This window comes from Drosophila mauritiana, chromosome 2L (assembly GCF_004382145.1).
Source record: "Drosophila mauritiana strain mau12 chromosome 2L, ASM438214v1, whole genome shotgun sequence".
Taxonomy (NCBI): domain Eukaryota; kingdom Metazoa; phylum Arthropoda; class Insecta; order Diptera; family Drosophilidae; genus Drosophila; species Drosophila mauritiana.
The window spans coordinates 16,755,797-16,782,334 of NC_046667.1; the positions used below are offsets into that span (position 1 = coordinate 16,755,797).

At 40.5% G+C, this 26,538-nt stretch overlaps 1 protein-coding gene across 2 annotated transcripts in view; it reads right to left on the minus strand.

Annotated features, from left to right (window-relative positions):
* The window catches only part of LOC117144032, a 71,386-nt gene that overhangs the window by 5,591 nt on the left and 39,257 nt on the right, over window positions 1–26,538 (minus strand). For both annotated transcript variants that reach the window (XM_033309006.1, XM_033308998.1), the window contains exons 3-4: window positions 3,593–3,804; window positions 274–409 (exon numbers count right to left, since the gene is read on the minus strand). In XM_033309006.1, coding sequence (XP_033164897.1) covers window positions 274–409; window positions 3,593–3,804 — 348 coding nt within the window. The remainder of the gene's footprint in view (window positions 1–273; window positions 410–3,592; window positions 3,805–26,538) is intronic.

The following is a 26,538-nucleotide window of genomic DNA, read 5'->3' on the forward strand; positions in this document are numbered from 1 at the left end:
CATGAGCTTCGAACCGAATTGTGCTCGTAAAGGGTTAATACTGCCATCCTGTGACAAGTTCCAAGAGTAAAAGTCAAAGTCAGCGTCAGTTGGCCACCGACAGGACCCCGTTTCCCGCTTTTAGCCACAGCATCTGGACCACCAGCAGTCAGCGCCAAATGGCCGCAATTTCTAATTAGAGTTATAAGTTTTCGCCCGACGCCCAGCTAGCCATATATATGCACTACACTACTCTGGGTGGAAAAGCAACTGGGGAATATATATGCTACTTACACGCAACAATCATGTCGCCGTGCTCGGTGACCGTTTGGAAGGAGGGTGCCTCGCCAGAAACTTCGCACCGGAAGCGGCCCGCCGACTGCAGATTGACGTTGCGCAGCGTAACAATCGCGTCGCTCGAGTTGTGCAACTGCAATTAAAAACGAGAGCAGAAAATAACGGTCAGAAGTTGGGAAAATATCGGATAGGGAAAGTATTTTTTGGGAAATATTGTATGCTCTTTTCACTGCAATATGCAGAAAAGATGAATATATATCGCCTGAAATGAAGACACAGGAAAACAAAGCATATCATAATGCTTAAAGCAATCAATATTTTATAGATAGATAGAATGTATAGTTAGAAAAAATTAAATTAATTAAATAATATTACAAGTAGAGTATTAAAGAGTATTGAAAGTAGAGTAAATAGGGAAAGTCGTTGTTGAATCGAGAGAAATTGTTGAATGATGGGGACGCAAGAGATGGCTGGTTAAAATTAATGTAACGAAAAGTGGGAAAAAGTTGCAGCTGCCCCCGAACAAACCCCCTTTCAGTGGAGCTCTTGGCGTTGTCATTGGCAGTTTCAATACCATCAGCCAGAGGCGTTGGTGAAGGGGGTTTGTCACGAGGGCGGGGCTCCTGCAGCCACTTTGGACGTTAATGTAACGTAATTGCTTTTGAAAATTGCCGCAGCTTCGCTTGTTTTCAAGCTGGCCCTCTTTTTCTTGCCCTTCTTGTTTTTTGTTTTTCGTAAATGCCTTTTAAATGTCCGAGATGTCCAAGCGCCTCCCGCACCTTAAAAACTGGGGTCCCTCGAAGGGTCAGCGCTGAATGTCAGACCGAAAAAGGGTTAGGCAAATATTTCACTTGAACTTAAAGCCATTAAATCCGGGTCTAAATGTGAGCGAGGCTATGGGAAGGAGGGATAAGGAGATCAGCTGCGTGTTTTTAACCCCAGGAAACCCCACACCACCCACACTTTGTTATCTGGCCAAGCAGAAAAGTGCACTTTGTTATCTTTTATTGCGCATTCTTTGCCGTCCCGAACCCTCCTCCATGTTGTTTTAACCTAATTTATAGTTTACCACACAAACACACGGATATGCCAGGGAGTTGAGCCCAGGTAAACCGCACGTCTAAGTCCTAAGTTGGCCGGAGTAACAGCCAACTATTGGCCAACTGCAATAAAACAGCAGCAGAAGACCCCTTGCGCACACATATATCTCCCCGCCGCAGTCACTCAAATCGATTATGCTAAAACAATATCCAGCAAATGGAGCTGGAGCACACACAACCGCTTCAATTGGTTATCGCTAACTGGCATCTTCTGTGAGTCCCATCGTAGTCCCCCTCTTCTGCAACATCAAAAAGTTTACCGCCAAGCGGCGAAAAGAACAGCGCACAGTGGGGTGCGCTGGTAAATTGAGTGCTTGAAATACTGCGTGTATTAAGAGGTGATAAAGAAATTCGGAGCTCTCATTTAATTAGTAGTGTAGAAGCTCATTTTAATTTCGTTTTAACAAATAAAGTATTTTTTAACTACATTTTAACACGCAGGTTATGAAAAGGCACGCTGAAACTCCCATAAATGTCACTATCATTACATCACTACTTCGATTCCACCATAATTTCCAAATTTTGATTGAAATCCAACAGAGCTTCTCCTGCTTCTCATTCGTTTAGACCGAAATATTTCTCTAATCCACTGTAGTGCCGAACGGAAATCGTTTAGTGGTAATGTGTAGCGTGGATCGCAGAGTGTGGAATTTTCTGCGGCGAGGGCAACGCGCTTTATGGACACTCCGTCGACCACGCCCTCTACCGGCAGCAAACGCAAAAGCGCAACTTGAAATATTTATTGCACTTAACGAGCGACAGGGCCGGGACTGTGTGGTAGGGGGATGCATGCATGGGAAAGCAGATTTCACTTTTTCGGTGGCCAACTAGAGGAAAATGCGGGAAAATGTGAAATCCTATGGCAAGGAAAAGCGAGCGTGGCATGTCGAATGTAACCATCAACTGACTGCGATTGTCTGATCACGTGCTTATCTGAAACTCGCTTCTCCACCCCTAGCACCCATTCATCCAATTTCACCGCACACCCTGCTCCGCATTTCCAGCGGGCTAGGGGGGCCTCTGTGGGTTAACGTCTAGTGCATTGTTACGTGCCAAAGTTTTAGTGGCTAAAATAATGGAGCAGCGTCTGAAGAAGTGCCCTACACTCATTCTATTTTTGCGGTCGATTAAACAGTTCGATCTACGAATGTTTTATCTATCTTGGCATATGTTTGACAAGCTATCTGTATCTGCTTCCAGAGCTCTTAACTGGGCTTCGAGCGTTTCACGAAGTTCAAGTGAAATGGAATTCGTAATGCCTTGGACGAAGAAAATTCAGGGCAAATTTGACTACTTCGTTATATCTTGGGAATTGTATGTACCTAGGATATATGTTGTATGTTTTTAGGTAGTTTGACAGCAGAATACTACGCAGATAACTGAAGGTGAAGTTTTGGCATTGAAAAGTTTGTAAACTACTATCGTGTGTTATGTACAATAATCTTATAAAACTGAGCTTTAGGCCGTTTCTAAACATCGCGGTCATTTCAGTTTCGTGTTATTCACCAATTAAGCAATTCCCGCTTATTTCAGAGCTATCTGCTATTTTTATGTAATTAGTTTAAAAGGTCTTTATTTCCCTTTTCCGTAAATATTTTTAAATTCTCTCTTTTTCTATTTTCATTTCAAGACCAAGAAGGGGCCCAGTTTCCTGCCTTGCTATTCAAGCCCATAACCAAGTGTAGAACTTCTTTTGTCCTTTAGTTCCTTTCCCGCAGTTTTCGCACTGGAGATATCGCATTGTCTTAAGAGACAAGGACTCCTATACTTTCCTTTCACCAAATCACCTTTGCCACAGCACGAAACAATTTCCCAAACATTGCGGAAAAAATAGATGTGGTGTACACAGAAAAAAGTCTTGACAAAAAGAGTGAATTGGGTTAAAAAATGGATATAATGTGGTTTTTTTAAGAATATTTAAATATAATGGTAAAGGAGAAAACTTAAACATAAAAAATGTGTGGGTAAAAGCAAGAGGTAATTAATTATTTTAAGTATGTGTTACTAGTCTTTTTGTCCATGTGAAGATACAGAACTTTTCCAAAAAGAGAGAGAGAGAGGAGAAAGGCTGGCCAACTGCATTGTTCTTTCGGCAGCAACCTCAAAAGTATGCAGCGCTGTTTGTAATGTTCAGTTTTAGTACGACACCAACAGCATCAGAAACTTTGTTTAGTTCGTTTCCCCAAGTAATAATAGGATATATACGGAGTACTCACATCGACGTTAACACCAGGCAGCAGGAACGTTTGGGCAGGCGGCATATCCCTCGGCACATAGCGGTAGAACTCGTTGCCATCCTTGTACCATTTCACGGAGTAGAGGGCCTCGCCATCCAGATCGTAAAGACACTCCAACTGCGCCGCGGTACCCTTAATCACGTACATCGGAATGCGAACCTCGGTCAGTCTGAGCCCAGCAACGCGGAAATCTGCGATAAAACAAATTAAAAGAAAGCAAACGAATTAAGGCGAAGTTAAAACAAATATTGGCACGAGGTACCGGGTATATGGGCATGGATGAGGTATAAATGTAGTATTAAATATCATTTTGCTTAATGATTATATGCTAATTGTATATTTTAATTAATTGTGATTTCTTGCAGGCATTTTCTTAATTAAATGTCTTCTGGTAGAGTATATCTTCATGAAATTCCTTCCGGAATAGTACATCACATAAAAACTTGCGGATTCGTTTAACAAATCGGTATAAGCCTTTTAAATATGTTTTTTGCAGGTGCTTAAAAACTGTAATTGACGGTGGGATGCGAACGAAGGACGCCTGATTGATTTATGTAGCTGGAAATTTTTAATTAATTACCAAAGTTTATTTTCATTGGAGCCCGTGTCAACTGACCAGCAAAATGACCGATGGACGCACCCCAAACCCTTTGGTGCATAATGTATACTTTATATAATTTATAAAAAACATTTCACCCATTTTATCGGAAACTCTTCGTTCGTTTAATTTGTTAAAGTGCTTTGTACCAGAGTGGTTACGTGCTGTAAATTATATTATACATATTAATAAGTCAATGCGTTGACAGGAAATGATGTTTTGCTATGGCGACAGGATTCATTCATTTATAGTTGGGCGGGGCAAAAAACTTCTGTGGCGCACTGTGGTTTTGTCCACATCGCCCGACGACTTATTTTGGGTCTTGTAGCATTTTATGGCAAACTTGTTTATTGTCAATATTGACAATGATACAAACTCAATCACTGTGGGTGGGGCAGAGATACACAGTGTTGGAATATATGGAACATATACACACTCACGCCCACCCACTCTCTTGGACGAGTCCCACATTATTACTACACCCGAGGCAGACTTTTCCAGCCCACAGTTTTCCTTTGCCTTTGCTCCAATCGTTGCACATTACAAGTGTAATAAAATGTGAGAGGATATTATTGTCCACACAGGCAAGGGAAAGCCAAGACCCTCACTAGTCCATATCAATCTCAATGACAACATCTGTATCTATATCCTTATCTTTATCTATATCCATGGCTATGACTGGCAATTGTTGTCGCTCAGATGAGTTGCCTTGAGTTGAGTGCAACGTCATGTTCAGTCGAGAGTAGAAACACTTTTCGAGCTAAAATATGATGAGAGACACTTTGAAAACAAGTTTTTCACTGATTTTCAATTAACTTATGGATGAGCTATTCAAACTGATTGAATTAGAGTGCAAGAAATATGATTAAACTGCCAAATATGAAGATTGAAGGTGAAAGGTCAATCCACAAATAGGTTCTGTATAAAGCAAAGAATTGAATACGTTCTAGAAACGGAAAATAAATATTATAAGTTAAGCCTGTCAGAAAAAACAGTGCAGAAATTAAAATGTTAAATTATTTAACGGACTAATGGTTATATTATTAAATTCAGAACAGTTCAGCTGGGTATTATAAATGTTAATATGATAGAGATAAGGTGCATTATGAAAGAATACACAAATTGGTTACATTAAAGAGGTAGACCAAACTTACAAACAGGATTGCCAATGAACATAAATGGCGAACCTGCCAGGATATTCCAAGTCGAGTAAGTGCGGCAATATAAATGTGTACGTGTAACCATGGAAATGCACATACAAACACCCACAGGTGAGAGAATACGGAGTACTTAAAGCAGCCACTTGCAGCAAGTACTTTGCCACAATTTGCAGGAAAAGTTGCAACAAATGACATTCAGCTTTGGGGAGAAAGAGCGGCAAGACGAAGGAGAAAAAGGATGAAGGGACCAAAGGACATTAATGAGACTGCACGGGTGAAGTTTTTGGTAGAGATTCTCTCCGCAAGCACCATGTCGTCTATGAGAAATAAACTCCTTTGCTGGCCAGCATCCAAAACAAAGAAAAATGCGCATGAGGAAAAGGTAAAATAAATACAGAAGCGCAGAATAAACAGAAAAACTTTTTATTTGATTTTCCAGGGAATTTAGGTTACAAGCTCCCCATCTTCGTGCTCTGCTCTCATTAATTCTGCTTAAGAGTCGAACACCAAATGGAACTGTGACGCAAAAGCAATGGCATTGCCAAAAAATGTATTACAGTCATGTCCCTAGAATGAAGTAGTACCACAAAGGGTAAATACTTAAATTTCTTAGGGTAACATTAATATTAAAATTAATTCACTTATCGTAGGGTCTACCTTTAATTTGACATTAGTCTTCAAATGTATGTAATAATTTTCGAAGACAAAAAATAATCATTTATTGGTAATTTTCTGAGTAGCTTTGAAATAAAATCCTATATTTTTCCAATTTATATCCTATGCTTCATATGTCTTTAATCAACATATGTTTAATCGTAGTTTACTTCGATGTACTACTGTAACCATCAGAAGGAGCATCCGAACAGCTGAAGCATCAATAGAGGCAGCAGCAGTTTCAGCAAAAGTTTTGCTTTTGGGTAATTTCAGTAACTTTGTCATTTGGGCGCCTTGACGCACTCACCAACACACTTAATATATGCTAACACACCAGGCACACCCATACACGCACATCACGTGCAGAATGTCAACAGGGCACACAATAGCTGTTCTCGCATCCTTTGGTTCTTGCCGGAGTTGAAGTTCGGGTTTGAGTGAAATTAATATGCTCAGGCTGCGACCTTTGCCAAGTCAAAAATCAATTTCCCGTTCACTCACACTTTCAGAAAAATATTCAAGGCGCAAATAAAATTCTGCAAAATATCTTCAATATTTCCTTAATAAATAGTGTATTAATATTTATTGAGATTTTCAAGTTATTTTAAGTTTCACGTAAAACGCTAAATATATCATTTTTTGACTGTGCATTTGCTTGAGGAAAAGCGAATTTCGTTCACTTTTGCTGTTGCTGCCTTTTCTTCTATCAACTTTTTCTGTGGGCGACAAAAGTTTCCTTTCATACTTCATTGGGGTTAAGTGATTAAATTTGCAAAGGACACAAAAATACCCAGAAATATTCGTATTCGCTGTAACTAAAAGAGGGAGCCAAAGCCATATGGGGAATTGAAAGGAGAGTAAACTTTCTCACATATGACACGAAAATATATGCGGAATCTACCTCCTCTCATATGAATCCTCTCCCAATATTATAGTATGCCACGCGTGCATAGTTCCCAACAAATCGAAACTTTTAATGGCAAATGGTTTCACAGTGCGCGTTTAATGGTCCGTGGAGTGGGGTGAAATATCGATAAAAACGTTTAAGTAAGCTGGTCCTTTAAGTTCATTATGAATTACAGTATGATATGAATTCATACAGTATGATGAATTACAGAATGATATATATAAATATATATCATTTTTTGTTCAGTTCCACTTTTTAAACACCATATTAAACTTTCCTGCCCACTGTGGATGTTAATAGGCGACAAATCATGTTCGATTCCGTTTCGCCTGTGGGAATGCTCTCGAAAATGTCCAAAGCTCATCTGTTGCTGCAGCGCCCCCTGGCGGTGCTTGTTTGAGTTGTCATCGGTGTCGCAGGTCCTGAATTTTTGCGCGATGGGCGGGGAGCTCCATTGCTTGGGGCAGGTCCCTGTATCCGTATCGTTACACTATTGCCGGACATCTTTAATCTTTGGCAAAAAGTTAGCCTCGTTAGGGAGGTGGCCTTTTTCTAAGGTCGAGCCGCTTTTTCCTCCTATTTGTCTGTTTTACCCTGACTTCCCTGGTCTCCTCACTCCCTATCGCCTAGCCTGCAGGATACCTCTCTTTTTTTTTTTGGGACCTCGGGGCCGGTTCAGGCTTAATATCCGCTGCCAACGCCATTGTTGTTGCTGCTCTTTGGTTTATTAGTAGTTCGTGCCAGGACACCAAGGATGCCAGGATGCCAGGGCAGTAGATGAACAGGGCCGGCAGCCGAAGCTGTTTGCCTATGTAAATGTCTGCACATGACTCGGGACTGTGGACCATCCTCATCCGCATTCTCATCCTGCCAGCCAGGACAAACAATGGCAGTGCGTGTGCATGGTCCTGCCTCGACTCCTTCGGCTTGCCCACTGTGGCCAGTGCCCGAGGTAGCAATATTTGCTTTCTCCGCTCTCATCATTTGCATATAATGGCTCTGTAAAAGTTCATAAGGATCTGGCCAGGATACGGCGTTCGGGGATGCGGGGCGATGCCTGCAATTCGATTGCGGAATTTAATAAAAACCCGTTGCAGGCTATGCATTCCCTGGGATTGAAAAATACTACAGAGAAGCTCTGCCATAGCAAGAACACGCATTTGGCCAGCATGATCTAAACTAACTGAGCCAAACTGAATTGAGAAAGAGTTGAAGGGAAACCAGCCATTTTCACAGCACAAATATTTTGACCAGCTCAGATTCTGACTAAGGCAAGCTATCTGTTTCCCCGCTGCCCCTCTGGGATGGGCGAATATTCGCGATTCACGTTTCGGCTGACTTTAATGTGCGTGGAGCCGAGGGGCGGCAACTGGCCTGGGGGCGTGCCAGGCAGCGCAACAATTACTTCAGCCCTCCCCGGGGCAACATCAAAAACAGGGTGGGGCTGGGGGTAAAAAAAACGGCTGAGCGGAAAATTGTATGGAAAATGAAAAGAAAACAAGGCGAAATGATGATTAGGGAAGGGGACTGGGCAACTGGACCCGGAAGTGGGATTGCGACTCCGCAGGGCCTCGGTGCAAATGGAGGTTAAACTGGACCGTGACTTTAGGGCACCCATTCCACCAAATATTCCCCCTTCCCCGCAGCTGCATAAATATTAAATTGCTGAGACAATAAGATAAGAATACGGCCTGGACTTGATTAGGGCCAGGGAATAAAAGAAAAGGGGCGTGCCATTCTATATCCATAATTTCGCAGGAGGTCTGGCTTTTAAATTTTTGTGCAATTTTGCTGGCATGCGATTTTTGCGGTTCATCGAAGGGAAGAGCTATAGTAACGCTAATTGGCTTTGGAATCTATTGATTTTTGTAATTATGATTTAATTTTCCCTAGGTCAAGCCGTTTCTTCCATTTTACACTTTTTCCGTTTTAAAATTGTTTGCATTTCTATTATAAAAGTCAAGCTTTTTACTTATTTATTGCTTCTACCGAGAAATCCAATCTGATGTTTCCTATTTTTCTCATATTTTTTGGGTATGGGTAATCCCTTTCCCTATGATCATTTTCATGGACAACATTCTCCGTGAATCTCAATAAACCCAGAGCATGGACAAGCTATATCCGTGCCTTTGTCCATATTTATCGATAAACCATGATTTACGCTCATTATTTGCTTTAGCCATCCACACACAGACACTAAGGACGAGTCTATGTGCAATTGTGTTGGTGCTAAGCAATTTTCTCACACATCAATGCCAACAGCAACCGAATGAGTAGAAGCAACTGAATCAACAAGGGGTACAACAACTGAAACGGCCAACAGGGGCGTCATTTGAGTAACGCCATTATATTCATTAGCAGCACACACAATCACATTTCGATACACTGCAAAAAATTCCTACTATGATGTTGTGATTTTTTATTTAAGATTTAACAAACTATGTATCGTAAATCTGACAAGTAGACTTATGAAAAAGGTAATCCTTTTAGACTAGTAATCCACCTAAGAGTAAGAAATAATTTTTTTCTCTGCAGCCAGAGGCTCAGTAACCAAATTGTTGCTATTGTCATGCATTGCACATTCCTCTTTCTATATGCCATTTTAGCTTCCCTTCCCTTGAAGCGATTATACTTATACATATGTGTGGGTGAGCTGGTTTTTCCTTCCGCTGGCTGTGTTTATTTTGGGGTCCTTCCCCCACCGCCATCACCGAATTTTCCATCTATCCTTCTCAGTTGCTCAGTTGCTGAAGTTTGTTTGCTCCACTGTGTTTTCTTTTTGTTGCTGCTGTTGTTGTGTTATTTTCGCTGACTGGCGTCAGTAATTTGCTCCTTATTGAGATGTTTGTTTATTTACCGAGCAATTTGTATTCATTGTGTGGCTCAAAGGGCGCGGGAAGGGGGGTCTAAGAGGCGCTGTATCCCCCAAGTTTACGATGTGCTTCTGTGTTGGCCTTGGTAAGTTATAGTTTCCGCAACTCATTTGGCCGCTTCAGTTGTTTGGAATTGATTTTTATGCCGCCATCAGCTGGTCGGCAGTCCGCTGGCGTTCCTTTGGCCAATTTAATTGTTTATTTTTGTGGTTTTCTCTCTGCGGAGAGAAAGATTAAGCCTGACCATTAGCTTAGCTGAGTTAATTTATTTGCAATTAGTGGGATTTTTTCCAGGCCCTCAAAGGATGGGCATTTGGTGTGGTGTGTTGCCTTTGAATCTGTTCCAGGGATTTTTAAGTAGTTAGCTGAAACTCATGATAACCATCTTTTTATTTTGCCACCCCTGCTCCTTCTTAATTTATATCCAAATGAGCTCTGGTGCTCAAGCTAAGCCAAAAGTTTTCACTTGAAATTGTCCAACAAAAATGGTTGCAACTCTATGTAATATGCAATTCGCATAATACAACACCCGAAACTTTTGCTGCACTTGAACTTAGGGCTGTGTGTGAGAGGGACAGCTACCGGGTGGTCGAAAGAGAGGCGTATACAGGTGTGGTGTGCGAGGGGCAGAGTTGCACACGTCGCCTCTGGGCCGAAACTGAAACATTTTGCTAATGGAGCTTAAAATTTATGTAAGCCATTGTCGAGCTCTAGCCTGGCATACCCCGATTGCAACTCCCTCTCGCCCACCGTCCATGTCATGCATGCATAAGTGCAGTGGAGCAGTGTTGGATAAGGGTTCAAAGGGGGGTCAGCAAAAACATATTGCATACTTTTGTGCATGCAAGCTGAAAATTAAAAGCGCTTACGTTGGCACAAAAAACAGAAGGGAAAAGCCAAAGAACAGGATGAAACCGAATAACGACAAACGAGAAGCAAATGAAACAAATATGCGTAGCCAATGCAAAACCCCTCCCCCCTTTTCCACAACCCTTGCCGGAAAATGAAGCTGTCTGGAAATGCGATTTCCCACTACCAACCGCTATTCTCCCTCATCAAGGAAACCGCAGTGACTGCGAAAAAACGGAATTTATAATTCGCGGTTATTAATGACGAGCTCCAAGTCAAGCCACAGGGAATTACAGTCATCACTCGCTATCTGACTCAAATTAAAAAATTTGCTTTCTTGCATTATGTGTTACTACGGCTTATATATTGGTAACAAATCTCTATTAAATTATGTAACTTTGCTTACTTAAGCGAATAAATAAAAAACTAACTTTAATTCTTTTTAGAAATCACGTAATTTTGAAATTCAGAGATATAATTTATTTTTGTGAAAACTCTTCTAGGGTTGTAGGATTATATCTCTTATAATGAGGGTATGCAGAAATCTAAAAACGAAAACTAAGAAGGGTGAAACAGACTTATAACAGCTTTTGACTTTTGTCTGCTTCTCTGGCATTTTTTGTTTTTCTTACGACTTTTGGCACGAACTGCAGCTGTTGATGCTGATGATACGGATGCTGATGACGATGCTGACGATAATGTCCCCGATTTGCCACATGAATACAAATACAACAAAGGAGCCGTGGAGACACTGAGCTCACCCCAGTTCTCTATAGGGACAGGAATAATTTAGTGCTTTGGCGGATAAATGTTTCAGTTAAAATTTAGCAATTCGTTGCAGATTCAAGTGACAAACGAAGAGAGTGTGAGTGAAGAGGGCAGCAGCCCGTAACCGGGAAAATTGCTGAATTTTTTATCCCGCTCTTCCACTCCAACACACACACACAATCAGAGCTGGAATCACACAAATACGAAGGATGGTCGTAGTTATCCCTTCATTCCGCTTTTTTCTCGCTACTTGGAGTAATTACTCTCCGGATCCTGCTTAAGCCATTTGTTTGACTTGAAATTTATCAGGATATCGCCTGGTCCCTCACTAAAATACACAGAAATTTTGTATCTTATTTCAGTGGAGAGTGGAATTAAAGAAGGAAGCCAAAGAGAAAGCAACAATTATTAATCTATAAAAATCGACTGACTGGCAGTTCGAAATTGGCCGAACACTCGACTATAAAGTGGGAAAAAAAACCGTAGGAAGTGAATAACTTATATGTAAAACTTATAAGTTGAATTCTTCATATCAATTAGACACACCTAATGACTAAAGCATATACAGCATTCTACTTTAACCACAAAGTACCTAAAGAACATTCCATAGAATCTATGTTGTTCACAATGGAACAGCGCACTCAAATCAGAAGTCGTGTTCCAACTGGATGCGACTGGAATTCCTGTTGCTCAGTGTAAGGAAAGGGTATTTGCGGTAACCCCAAGGCCCCAGATAGCCATCAGGCTTCGGGAAATCGGAGGCGGGGCCATCGAGGAAGTGCGTCTTGTCGCTGGCTGCTTATTGAGGCTTAGATCCGATTTGCCAAAAGACAAGCCGCCCATGAAATTGTTTGTTTATTGAAAAATGATTATAAGGGGAGCCACAAAAGGACACAATCGGCGAAGGAGGGGGTTTTAGCAAAAAGAGGATTTGTGTAAGAGCCACAGACAAGAAACCGATACCAAAACAGAGAACAAAGGCAACAGTAGCAGGAGTCACAGCAACGACAAGCAATCTCTACAGTGAGAGAATAAAGAACAAGTTAATGCAATTTAAATGAAATAATTCGGTTTTACAATGGTTGCAGTGTACACTGCCATAATAATATTTAAAATTTATCTTAATAATTATTTTTCTGCAGATATCAAGAAATATGTAAAACATTATAAATAATATTAAGTAATGCTTAAAAAAATGTAAATGGGTTGTGGACTATTTTTCAAAAAGATTTATTTATTATTTTAAACAAATGTTTCTTGCAGTGCACGATGTCGGGTGGCTGGCAAGCGATGCGATTAAGCGATAACCCGACAGCGAACCTTAAGCCGCCAAATGGTCTGTGAATGTTGGAATGCTGCCCAAGTCCCCGATTTCCCAGCTCCCCTGGATGCTCAGTGCTACGTTTGCTTGGCTGTGGGCTTTTGTCGGCTTTTGGGGCCCATTATCATTTTTGAAATCAATCTGTTTACAAGGCATAAAAGTGTATGCCTACAGATGTAGTATGTATATTTCACTCTCTTTCTCTTGCTTTCTGATTGTATTCTGATTGCTTTGTCGCTGTTTGAAAAATCGCTTGTTGATTTTTCCATTTCGTCCTTAGAATCTTTCTCTTTCTTTTTTTTTTTGCCTCTTTGCCCACTTTATCTGTGGCACTATAAATTTGTTTTTATTTTCAGCTGATGAGTGGTTTATGTGTGTGCGTGCTAGCGAGAGTATCTGTGCGAATGAGTCGAGTGCTTGTGCCACAAAAGGCGGCGACTGTTGCTGTTTGTGTGCATTGATTGAGTGCATTGAGTTGTTGAAGTTTGTTGCCAACAGTTTTCCCCGACCGTGCCTCATCCCCTTGCCCCTCTTAAACAACTGTTGGCCAAAAAAGTTTTCTGCCTTTTTGCGGTTTTGTGATATGGCCAACAAACAAAAGCACGCACAAATAGGAAAAACCGAAATCGAGGAAAGTGGGAAAAAATGTTGACAACAGATTGCATTGGTCCATGTTTAAATGGTTCAAAAAGGGTACAAAAGCTGGTTGGGAAAAGCGTGGGCAAAAAAAAACAAGGCTACGCGGAAAAAGAAGTGTAGAAATTTCGGCCTGTTGAACAAGGGCTGGTGCTTTTTTGCCTAAAAATGATACAAAAACGTATAATTGATCAGACGAAAAAAATGGTAAATAAAATTATGAAAGAAATTTCGCGAAAATAATATCGTTTTACTCTCTTCTTTTTCGGATGCAGATAAAAAATGTTTTGAAAAATTTACCAATATTAATTTGTCTGATATGAACATTTTTAAGTTAATTGAAGTCAGGGGAAACACCTTGAGATATGAGCAGCAACTGTGAGAAAAACACACCCAATGCCATAAAGCACAAAGGTCACACCCGATTGCAACGCACCTTGTCCACACACTCCACACCACAATTTGCATCAGAAGTTCAAAAGTCGTGAAAAGGAAAACCCTAAAGGGAGAAGACTGTCGGACATTAAGGAAAGTGCGGCGCCAAGGGTCTACGATTACCGCAACCCAACCCTGAGCCCCTGACCGCCGACTCCCTTTGTCCTCATGAAATGACAGTTGCTCACCTCCTGAGTAATTGTATTAGATAAATTGTGAAGCCTTAATCGTGTGGACGCCTCCGTCTTTACTTGGCTTTCATCCAATACCCCCGATTGCTGTCATCAAGAAACTGCAGTGGGAAATAAATGTATGTATATGTATGGGTAGCAGCGAGGAAACAGGCTGAGTGACATTGCTCCCCTGAGGTCTTTTGACTGAAAATTTGCCGTGCGCATTGAAAATTATATGTCTTCGGGGCTCATCCTTCCCATTCTCGGGCGGAGTAATCTTCTTGAGCTGTACTAATTTGGTATTTTGGCAGTGGGTGAATACTTTTAGAGCCCAGTGTAGATCAATTCAATTTATACATAAATATAAGCTTTAAATCCAAATCTTTATTATTATTATTGCTGCAAAATACATGCACATATTTTATTTTAGTTACTATCAGTCTTCTTAGATTTTTAATTGATACAATAAATCCATTAAGGGGTATCAACGGATTCATTTTGTATAACTTATTCCCCCAGACCTCTTTGCTTTAAGCTTGTCTTGGTTTTATATTGCAGTCGTCTTGCCTTTGTCTTTGGTCCCATTTTCCACCTGCCCTCTGCCACGCCCCTTCTCCTTTTCCACCCATGCTGTGGGCTTTATTCAATTTCAAGTTTCACTTTACTGCTCTCTTCTCCCCATTTCGCTTTGGTTTTGTTCTGGGTTTGTCTTTTCCTGTTTTATATTTAACTTCTCGGTTTACCTTTTTTCTTATTTAATTAATTTCACTGCCTGTCTGAATGTGTGAGTGGGCGCTGAGTGGTCCTGCGTGTGCCTGTGTGTGGGTGGCAGTGTGTTGGACAGGACCAAAGGCCCTTTGGCCTATGACTGAGAATCCGTGCTGCGGGACAAAAAATGAATTGTATTTGAGCTACCTTTATTTCTTACTGTCGCTCTGCTGCATACCTTTTTTTTGGCCGCTCTTTAATGTTTTTATTGTGCATAGTTAATTACAACTTTCTTCCTCACTCTTAAACATGAGATTTAATTTTAATTATGAAATAATATTGTCATAAAATAGTATGCAAATTTGAGTTGGTTTTTGTTTGTTCGTAACTACCCTCATTTATCATTAATCGTCAGTAGTTACGCTCGGGGTATTCAAGTTTATCAAATGTTACTGCAAATATCCCATAAATTATGCAAATTTTTAATGATCATCAGGGAAAGGATTAGGCGAGGTGGGGAAGAGCCTTTTCACTGCCAATTAGAGAGTGTCTCAAGGCTTCCAGCTGTCGCAGCTATGTGGCAGTCGACATCCGCCCACCATTTTGGGCCCACAATTAAAACATAAAAGTCACTCATACGTCATGTAGGCCGCCTGCCCATCAGTCTACTTGCTGTGTGCTCGTGTGGGTGTGTTTTGTGAGCGTTTATGGCATTTGTGCACAGCAGGAGTCCCGCTGATATGCCACCCCTCATTTCCGGTTCGCCCTCATCCGTAAACTGCGGTTACAGGCGGAACAGAAATTGTTGCCTACTTTTGTGGGCCGCTAAACGTGGAAAATAAACAAACGAAAAACGCAACAAACGTCGAATGCAAATAGAAGGAGAGGAATGTCACACGACATAATTTATGGGAGTTTGTTCCGCTCAAATATTCGCTAACATTTCGTTTGGCACATCAAATTACAAGAAATTTATGTACATGCGAAAAATTAGAGTTAAAAATATATTATTATTGTGTTTATCTAGCAATGTTCAATTGGTGGCATTTTAATTAACCTTTGAATTGTTTATGCATCTAATGGTTTGACATTGATGCAATTGTTATTTGTTAATCTTTCGCTGAAAATATGTTGTTTAAATGGAAAAGTAAAAAAATATTATGTTTGTCCACTAATTTATTTTAGATACATTGATAAAATAACGAGCAATCACTTGACGTTAAAATGTAATTTGAACATTAGTTATTTCTCTTTCATTAATGAAGGTAACAATAAAAATTCGTAGTACTTCCGGTTTTGTACAAAACTCCATTTGTTATGCTTTCATTTATTATTCCATTTGAATTCAATTTGTCTATAAAGCATCTAATTAATTAACACAAAAATATTTTTTGTTTTTTGTTCGCGTATTAGATAGATATCAGCTATTAGATTTTTTAACCTGGAACTATTTTGTGCAGCTTAAATAAATATTATTAAATTTTATTTTTGCCCGCCTCGGGCAATTTCAATTATCCATTTGGGTTTTGTGGGTTTTTAATGTATAATTTATACTCCATTCCCATGGTGCCTGTCCCACATTACGATATTTTATTTATATGCCAGAATTTTTCCCCATTTTTGTTTGTTTTGCTGTAATAGCAGCACACGCATGTCCTCTTTCCGTTTTTTAACCCCTCTCACCATTTTTGTTTGCTTTTGCCTTACAACGAAATATAATTTGCGCATTTCTCCTCCGTCTCACCCCGTTTGGTTTTTTTTTTTGTGATCCTGGAGGAGCGACAACTTCTTTCACTTCCGCTATGCGACGGCACTTTTCCTTGGGAAACGAAGAGCGGTGCAGTGTGTGTTTTACTATGTAAATGTGTGAAATTGCTACGCGCCGTATGAAAATTCCCACATGAGGCGCCACACGAGACTCGGCAGCCAGTTCGTTCCCTTTCGCTCGCTCTGTTTGCCTTTTGTTATTATTATTTCCCTTTGCCTTCAACCTTTTCACCTCCTAGCGTGGGAGTCGCTGAGTGAAAAGCCTCTATGCACTCAAAAAAAGGGGTAACTCAAATATTAATGTTTAAGGTATCCAACCTCATATCAAATAAATTACTAAAAACTTCGATTTTTAATTTAACCTCATATACACGTATTTTAATAATATTACATGGCTTTAATTTCGATAAATATTAAGAATCGTTATGACCTCGATTGTAAAAAATATATTTTTTATCACTATTCAGTATTTCCGGAATTTTCGTTTTTTATTTTATTTCGCCGTGTAGCGTCGTTAGTTTTATTTCATATTTTTTGTCCTTCTTGTTCTTTACTTTATGATTATTATTGTTGGCGCTGCTTTTGCACAGAAGTAAATATGAACGTCTCGCCTCGGGCTAAATATGTTGTAACTATAAAAATGCTCGTTGTTGTCTCACTGGTGCTGTTGCTGTTGTTTGTGTGTGAATTATTACTAAGGCAAACTTTTAGCAGTCACTGTGCCAAGGGGGTAAACATCGAAATGCGTTTAAGTCGACTGCACGTTGGCCCGGGGCTTCCCAGATCTTAACTCCTTTTCTGGATTATTTTTCCCTTCCGCCTGCGAGTCCCTTATTTAGTGCATTCTGCTGTTGCTTCGCTTTGAGACCCTTCGCTCCTTGCTTAAACTTAAGGCTCCTTTTTCTGATCCTGTTCTCCGTGAGAAAGGTCTAAGCGGTTTAGGTTGCAACTGTGGCATTCAAATGAAAGCTGACAGCTCGCGACGAGTCAAAGTTCAACAGACTGGGACGGGGTGGGCGGTGAGTAGTTTGGGGGCGTGGCACATTTGTTTGCTCTTACATTACAGCGGAGCGCACAAAAGATGGGAGCAAACAGACACTGCAAATCCCTCAGGAGAATCGCACTCTGAGCTCAGCCACGCCCACTTGATATCCTAAAAACAAGGGCGACAGTGTCTCAAATACTTTTCTAACAATTTACCCAATGCATGTGTCGGTGTCTACGTGTGTGTTTTCGTGTGTGTGTGTGTGTAAAGCAACATCAGCTCATCAAGTGTCTAAAAGAGAGCATAGTGAAGCGGGAAGGCTAAAAAGAGGAAAATGGGAAATATAAAGGAAAAGAAAAGCGAACTGGGAGCTCAAAACGCTGCAGGGCGGCATGAAAATGTTCAAGTGTGTAAAATGTTGAAATTGCATAATATTTTTTCACACACACTCTCGTAAAAACAAACGGAGGGATAGACAAGGATCTGGCTGCCTTATTGTCGCCAGACGCTTATCGGGTTAAGAAAAGTAATACCATCGTGGCTTATTCGGGGCTCTTGGTCTAACTGATACCCTTGAAAAAGTGTAAACAAAAATGAAGGAACTTTACATACTTCAATGAATTCCGAAATTCCTAAATACATACTCAATATCCTTTATTTATAAATACTAGTTTTTATGAAACTGACAATTTCCATAGAATGTATACTAAGCATTTATATATTTATGTATTAGTATTTTCATAATTAAGCCTTTTCTAAATTAAACATTTTATCAAATAGTATTAAGCTGTTGTTCCCTCCTTCAGAACTAAATTAAACTGAAATTATTTTTAATACATTTTATAAAATGTAATAGGATTAACCAGTATACCCCACTCTCCTGTTAGTGACAATAACTGACTGAGGCGAAAGCAAAACAACTTGCCAGTTTCAAGAACCGCTGCGAGCTCTGCGACATAATCAGACGACATCGTCAAAGGGGCGGCAAAAGGGTGATGGGGGCTGGAAAATTGTTCGTAGGGGGGCAAAATTGAGGGGCAGCTGAAGCTGAAGAGCAAAATTGCAGTAAAAAAGGCAACTCAAGTGCGCAGTCCTTAAATGAGGAAAGTTTAATGCTTTCATAAGCACAACAAATCCTAAAACAAACCCCTCTAACCCGCTTTTAACCCCTCCTACCACCACACCTCTGGGCGAAGCTACCAGCCACGACTTTTTTATACAGAGAACCGACCAAGTGAAAAATAGACGAACACTGCGTGGCGCCTTTTTCCTGGCATATCTCGTCGTTTTATGAGCCAGCTCTATTCTTCTCGCCCCGTCTCTTTCCCGAACTCACCTCTCACTCCCACCACTAACATTTTTGTTGCGGCTGCTGCAGGTATAAAAATCAAGAGTTTGTTGTCTTTGGCTGCGGGGCAATAATTTTGCCTCCATTTTTTGCATTTCTTGCCTCCATCGAGACCAGCCCCTTCATCCTTATATTACCCCCACCCATCGCCTTCATCCTTTCGCAATGAAAGTGCACAAGTTTTGCGCTTAATGGGTCATTTGTCTTTTTTTATAGGATTTACGAGCGCATTTCTGGGGGCGCCCAGGTAATGGTATTAGGACCAGAATTAGGCAGGAAAATTTCTAAGGGCACACAGGACCTGGGCTTTCTACACATCATTCAATTCATTATGGCATTGTGTATTCGAATTAATGACATACTTTTTGGCTGAACGTGAAATTTCGCGGAAAAAGTATGATTAAATGTAGGTAAAACTAGCGAACTAGTACAATTTCTATTTGCTTTTTGTTTATAATTAATTCTCTATCAAAAATTCAAAATAAATGGCTGGAGTTTTTAGAAATGAAAATATGTTGCGTAAAGTGCCTAAGGCATTTGATAGCAACTAATTTATGTGGGGTGATCTTAATTTATTTCAATGATATTTTAGTTTTGGCAAACATCTAAATTTAATCCTTTCCGCGTGCCACGGTTATATTTCATTCATTTCAATTTAGGGGCAATCCACAGAGAAGAATATGCATGCCGAAGCGTTTTAAGCCAAATCAATTAGAATGCAGAGTTCGTCCACCTAGCCACAAACAATTTGGCCACGCCTAATGACCAAAAAGGCGTGGCATGGGCGTTGGGTGGCTGCAGGTGGTGGCTTGCCACCCCCTCAACCACAATTAAACGCACGCAAATGGCGGGCCACACACATAAAACAAAAAATTGCTGAGCAGAAATTATGGTCTTAAGTAAAAATTAAAGGCGAGCTTAACGAGCTCTCCACCTATAATTTTTTCTGGCGAAGCTGGAAAATTGATGCAGCTGACAGCAGAAGAAGAAGTAACGCCGAAGAGCGCCATTAAAATGCAGGAGAAGGAAAGGTTGGCGGAAGGAAAAGCGAGGAAGACCGAAGTGGATATTAAAAGTACACGCAGCAAAGAGCAAACGAAATAATCATAATTTCTGCTAATAAATTTTATATATTGCCCCCTTGCTTTACCCCTCGAAAAATGACCAACGCCACGCGGGGATATACTGGAAATATATATATAATATATATCCTGCTGAATCGGCTCGATTGCTGCCGCTTGTGTGGCCATAAAACTTGAAGTTTTTTCCTTTCCTTCATCACGTGTGTGAAAGTCTAAGCTGGAAAAAGAGCTAAGTGAAAAGCAGAAATTAAAATTTAAGCATTTCCTTTGGTCTTGCTGCTACAAAATTAACTGCCATGAAAAAATACTCTGAGGATAAAACAAAATTGTTCGGTAAAGCGATTCAAACAAAATACCCGACTACAAGATACTCTATATTCAATCAAAAGGATTGCTAGGGTTTTAAAATTACTTGGTACATCTAATTAATATTTAATTCTGTTTTTATTCCCCTTTATAAGACTAGGCATTAGCGTCCTTCAGTTGTCTGTGTGTCTGTGTTGATATATATGTGTAGTGCTGATGTATTGGTGCCTATGCACGTCGGTGTGCGTTTTGCCTTGTTGCACGCCAAAATGCAAAATGTTACGTTTCATAAATTCCGCTGCTTTAATTACAAAATTTGACTTTGGCTGCTGCTGTTGCAGGGATCCCCTGCTCCATCTCCTGTTGCCCAGCAAAGCGGTGAATCCCACGCACACAGGGCAGCCAGAGGAGGTGAAAGTGGGGACTCCCGGGGGCTAGGGACTTCTCGGCACTTGGCTGGGCATTCACTCTAACGGCATGTAATTAGTGTGGCTCTATTAAAAGGCACCGCCTGTGCAGCAGCAGGAGCAGCAAAAAGGAGGAATATACTAGGTTTTTGCTTCGTTTCATGGAAATTAGTGTTTTAATGTATGCTAAATGCGGCCATTATCCTGTCATGTCCTCAGCCAGAAACTCTCAACAACAATTGGCTAGCAGATCCAATGACATTAGGGATTCAAGTCCCAGCAACATAATACATCCAACCGATGGGCTCTCGTTTATGCCTTACTAAGGCAGCATTAATCCCAGCTAACTCATTATAAATAGTTTTCAATTAGCAGGTACTTCTCTCTCCCTCTTTCTCGAAAGCAATTGCCTGGTAATTGACTTCGGTGGGCGTGGCCATTTCTAATTAACCCGACTATTGCTGGGCGGCCAATTGCCATTGATAAGGCCGCCAAAGTCAAGAGTCACCGCATCTTGCGGCTGAAGCCCACAACTCAATGTGGTAAGCAGCGCGCCAGTTGTGGTTTGTGATTTAAATAAAAGTATTTGTTGTTCTACGACGAATTACTACTACTAATTAGTAGTTAAAAATATTAATAGTTAAGGTTAAACGATAGCTCAAGTAAATGGTTCGCAGATTTCTTTGCACAAAGTTCTATATGCTTTTGTTGATTCTTCGCAGCACCACTACGTTATGCATTAAAATTTAAGATTATTTCTATTCGTCAGACAATTTAATAAAATAAATTCAATGATTATGCAAATAAGTCTATATATAAGCTTATGTTTTTTCGTTGAATTGCTTAATCCCCTGAAAATCTCAATAGAATTCCCGTTGAATGTCAATGCGCATTGCAAATTCACTGAATTCCGAATTATCTCACAGTCTGATGCTCTATGAAAATGTCACAAAAGAATTTTTTCTCTTATTTTATGCCAATGTATGACAAGTTGCAAGTGCGCAACAAGCTGCAACAATTGGAATAGCATCCCAGGGAGGATTCCTCCGAGGACTCCAAAGGGGGAAATTGTTGTCTCAATGCATCCCACGGAACAGGATGAAAATGGGGGACAGGCTGTCTGAGCTTGGAAGATGCCCAACTGGCGATAAGCTAGAAAAATCAAGAGGAAAAGCCGGAAAAGCGTGCAGCTTGCTGGCGGTTGGGCTAAATGAAATATTTATGGAAATGGCCAAAGCAGGAGCGAATGAGGAATGTGTGTGTCCACAGCCAAATCGAGATATCCACTGCAGTGTGCACAGTCCCCTCTTTATGGGCATTGCCTTGCCACACAGATGCTGCCACAACAAAATAGCGAGCAGAAATTTTATTTATGAGCCAAAAGTGCCAAACGGAATTATGGACACTTGGCAGAGTGCTTCTGAGCCGAGGCAATTGGCCAATAGCTGTCAATATTTAAATGCGAGGGGGGCGGAGAAATAGACTGTTGAGTGGGCTCCACTCAGCTGAAATGTGGGCAGCGTTAAGAGAAATTATTTATTTGTTTTTAATTTAAAAAATTGGCTTCATGATAATGTGAATAATAAAAATGAACTATAGAATATTTTGATTTACTTGTACAAAATTAATGAAAGTCATGGTAATTCTTTTTCAAGCTGATTCTTGCAGATTATACCGTTGTGTGCCTGAAATATGTTTACTTCATTTTTGACAGTGTACTATAATGCAGTTGCGACCCTGACTCTGCCTCTGTTTTAGACTGCGTCTCCTTTGCTCGACTTCTCCGCACTTCTCGGTTCGCCGTTCTCAAGTCTCCGTCTTTTATGCTCCGTTTGACTGCCTCGCTGTCTGTTGCAGATAAGAAACACTGCACACCCAGATACACACACACTCGGATTTGGGGGCAACTGCGTTCCCTAAGTAGCAAAAACTTCAGCTCGGATCATTTCCAGCTACTTCATTCATTACGGGAAAAATACATATTTTTTGCGCTGTCTTTTGTCAGTTTAAGAATATACTGGAAGAGGTGGAGGAACGGGAGAGCTCGGGGCTGCAGATATTCCTTCTTTTTTTGGTAGGGAATCAATTTTAATTGATTTATGGCTCAGAGTGTTTTTTCGACTTGGGTCAGAGTCAAGTGCTTGGCACCGAAACGGGCCATGCAACTGTGGCTCCTTGATTGACAGGCTTCTCTGTGGGGTCTCGCGGTCATCTGAACCACCACCACTGACGCACTCTCTCAGTCCCAGAAACCCCCTTGAAAACCCCCTTTTCGGACACCATTGACAGCTGGCTTCTACCGGAGATTAGTGATACATAAAGTTGCATCTTAATTGCACTTGAGCATTACGGGTGTTGATACTTGACCTAGGAGGGAAGTCGGGAAATGATATTGTGAGTTTCAGAGATATCAGCAAGAGCCTTAAGTGCTCGTTCCTGAGTATCTCTTAAGTTCGAAAGTGTAAAGACCCCATTGTGATAAGGAATTTGAGAATGTTCTGTGCTATGATCTGATTGATTTCAAATCAATAGAATAGAGCGTGCTGTTATTTAAAAAAATATTTGTTCATATGAGTATAGTTATATACGCATACCAACAAATCACCAACACACAATTTCCAAAGAGTAATTTTTAGGAAGAAATGCCAAGTATGGAGAACTACAATAATTCCTTGTACTTAGCAAAACTCTCCGCCTGGCCTTCACTACGGCCACATCTCTGTTTTTCCAGCATAGTTGTATGCCATTTGGATCTACAACTTTCCATGGTCGATGTGGATAAAGAAAGCAACTGGAAGTAGAAAAAGGCATGGAGCCAAGAAGAGTCCGACATTTCGTCGCATGTTAACTTTGTTGACAACACAAATTAACACTCATAAAAGTTCTTCTCAGCCTGCAAACAAACACAAAAAAACAAAGAACAACGAGAATTTATATGAATACTTTTTGTTCAAAACAACAATAAAGAAAAGGATGAAAAAAAGGGGGGAAAGTGGAAAAGGCGTTGCAGTTCTTGCACTTTCCTACATTGCAATTTCGTCTAATTGACGCATTTCGTGGCCTGACAAGCATCCACAAGATACTTGTACACAGACACACACACTGGCACGCAACTTGATTTGGGAAATGTCGGAAAAACTAGGCGAAAAAGGGGAAGATGTGGGGGGAGAGGACGCTATGGAGGCTGGTTAGCGGTCATGCTGGCAACTGTAATTGAAAATGTCTTACGCTTGTCGAACCGCAAGACAGAATACGCACACAAACACACACAAAACGGAACGGATAAACACGGATACGAGCACACACACACAATAATACACTTAAACAAACACAGATGCACGTACTTTACTCAGCTATTTGGTGCTTTTCTTGTGAGCTAAAAAAAAAAAAACTAAACATTCACGGATTAAGGGCTCTAAGATAGGAATTTAGGTACCTAGTGTTCTATTATATAATATATATATAATTACATATTTTAAATAAATTTAAAAAGAACATATTTTAAGTGTTGTAGGGCCAACTGTTCAAAATTATAGATAAACGAATTTATTCTTTATATTTTCAAATATGTAAAGTATCGCTTTATGTCTTTCTCAAAACATCATACTTCAAATATGTGCTAAAATCTTAATTAAACTAAACTTTGTATTCAGAAATGGTCAGTGAAGACCAAAACTACCTAGCAGAATTACAAAGCCGCTTTCGAGGGTACCAAATAAGCCCCCAAAAAGCAACTAGCTCTGTGTCGACGAAGTAAAATCGCTGGAAGAGGCGAAAATGAGCGTCGAGCTTCAAAATGACAGGACACAGAGGCGGAGTAAAAGGGGAATCCCTTCCGCACGCCACGCGCAGTGCTGCCAACTTGTTTATCTGTCGACTGCACATAGCCTCCGGAAAACCGAAACCGAAGGAAAAAAGTTGGAATTTGGGAAGCCCCATGATGACCCGAACACGGACTCTCCATCGCATCGTAATTGCCCCATGGTAAGAGACAATCCCAGGACAGAATCAGAAGCGGATACCCAGGAGCAGCTTTGGCAACTTCATTTGCACCGATCCTAAGCCACCAGGAATTCCCACATCCTCCCCGTCCCATTTCGCCCGGTCACGTCATTTTGATGTCTGCAACAGTTTCTTCCTCCATTTTCCTGCCAGTTTGGGATGCAGCTGGCTTCAGAGATGAGGTCAACTAGTTGACACTTTTTGCGCCTTCGCCTTGTGGCGTGTTTTGTGGCAATTTCCTGAATTAGACAAGCGGCATCCAGGGGCCTTCAGATGGAAAGGGAATCCAGGCCATCTTGACAGACTTGAGACCGTGCAAATATGCGGAACAGTCAAGCCAAGCCACCAAATTGATTTCTATCTTAATAAAGTTGAAACGCAACACAAAAATGACAAGAAAAAAATGAATTAAATGGGCGTCAAATGCGAGACAAATACCAAAGAGGAGGCAGGCAGTTCATCAGTTAAAAAATTAACTTAATGGCTCCACCTCCAATTTTGTTTCATTATTCCATGGTGGCTAATTCCAAGAAAAACATCTAGTCATAAATCAACACAATTCTTCGAAATTCATGCTACCCTTTAGTCGACGTGCTTGTATAAAGAACAAAATAGAAACTAAGTACTTGATTTGCAATCAAAATCAATAGTAGTAGCATGAAATCTTTTTAGTCACTTATTTATTTCCTAAACTAATTTTTAATTGTTTTGCAAAGTAATGAAAAAATTACATCTAGGGTAACTTTGGGTCACCATACTACCAACTCAAGTTCTCTAAATTTCTTCCATTGAATTTCATAATTTATTATTAATTGGTTTTGGGCTCTGACCCACAATAGGAATTCATGGGGGAGTTACATGACCAACGAAACCAGTTCAATGAACATTTCAATTAACAGGAACAATTGGAACGAGAAAAGCCAGGGCAAACAAGAGGAACATATTGATCAAATCACAATCAAAAGCAAATAAAAATCGAAATTGCACATAAAATTTGATGCAATTTTATGGCCCAAAATGAAAGTCCCAGAGGAAATAGGAAAGAGGAATCCAGAGATTGGAATTATTGTTGCGTGTGAAAATGAAACAATGAAATGACCGCAAAAGGGACTAAATCGGGGAAGGGATTCCGAATAGAATTGACATTTACGCTAAATTCGAAATGGGAAAATGTGGTGGGGGTAACAGCGAACAGGAAACAGGGAATGTTCAGAATTGTGGGCGTCCAAAACAAACACTGTATTATAGTTTGTAATCGTTTTTCGATTTAATAGCCGAAGTCCCTAGCTCGCAATGGGAACTGGGAATTGCAGACGGCGGACAGGAATATAGACGACCAGGGTTGCCAACTTCATTTGCAGGGGGCCGAAGTGGGGGTGGCAAATAGTGGTGGTAAACAGAAATGTCTGTTGCATGAGACAGTCAAAAAACATGATGGTTGGTAAGCGCCCATTGATTGAAAATGAAAATACCCTAACAAAGTTAATTTCAAGAATTAAATTATATAAGAGAGCTACATTTATTTTATTTGTATGTATGACAAATTCAATTTGCTTTTAGAATATAGATGAAATTAAATCTTCTAATTGATTTTTTGCAAGATTAGCTACTAGTTCAATTTGTTTTCTGGAGAAAGAGTGTCAATAAAAATGCCAAAGTTGCAAGCATTCTCTTAATCTTCGGTGTGCGAAGGGTATTCCAATGGGTTTTCCCTTGCCCCAACGGTGTGTACAGTTGACATCCTTTGGGCCAGAAAAGCTCTTCGGGGGATTCCCATTTTGGGCCTTAAATGAGTTTGCGTGCCCCAGTGTATTGGTGTGGGTGGGCTTGGTAAGAGATTTTGTTACTGTGAGTGTGTATGGTGGAGGTCTAACAAGGTCCGCACGCTAATGTATTTCACGCTCGGCTGGCCATCGTTCAATGTGGACAAACGGAGGCCTACTACT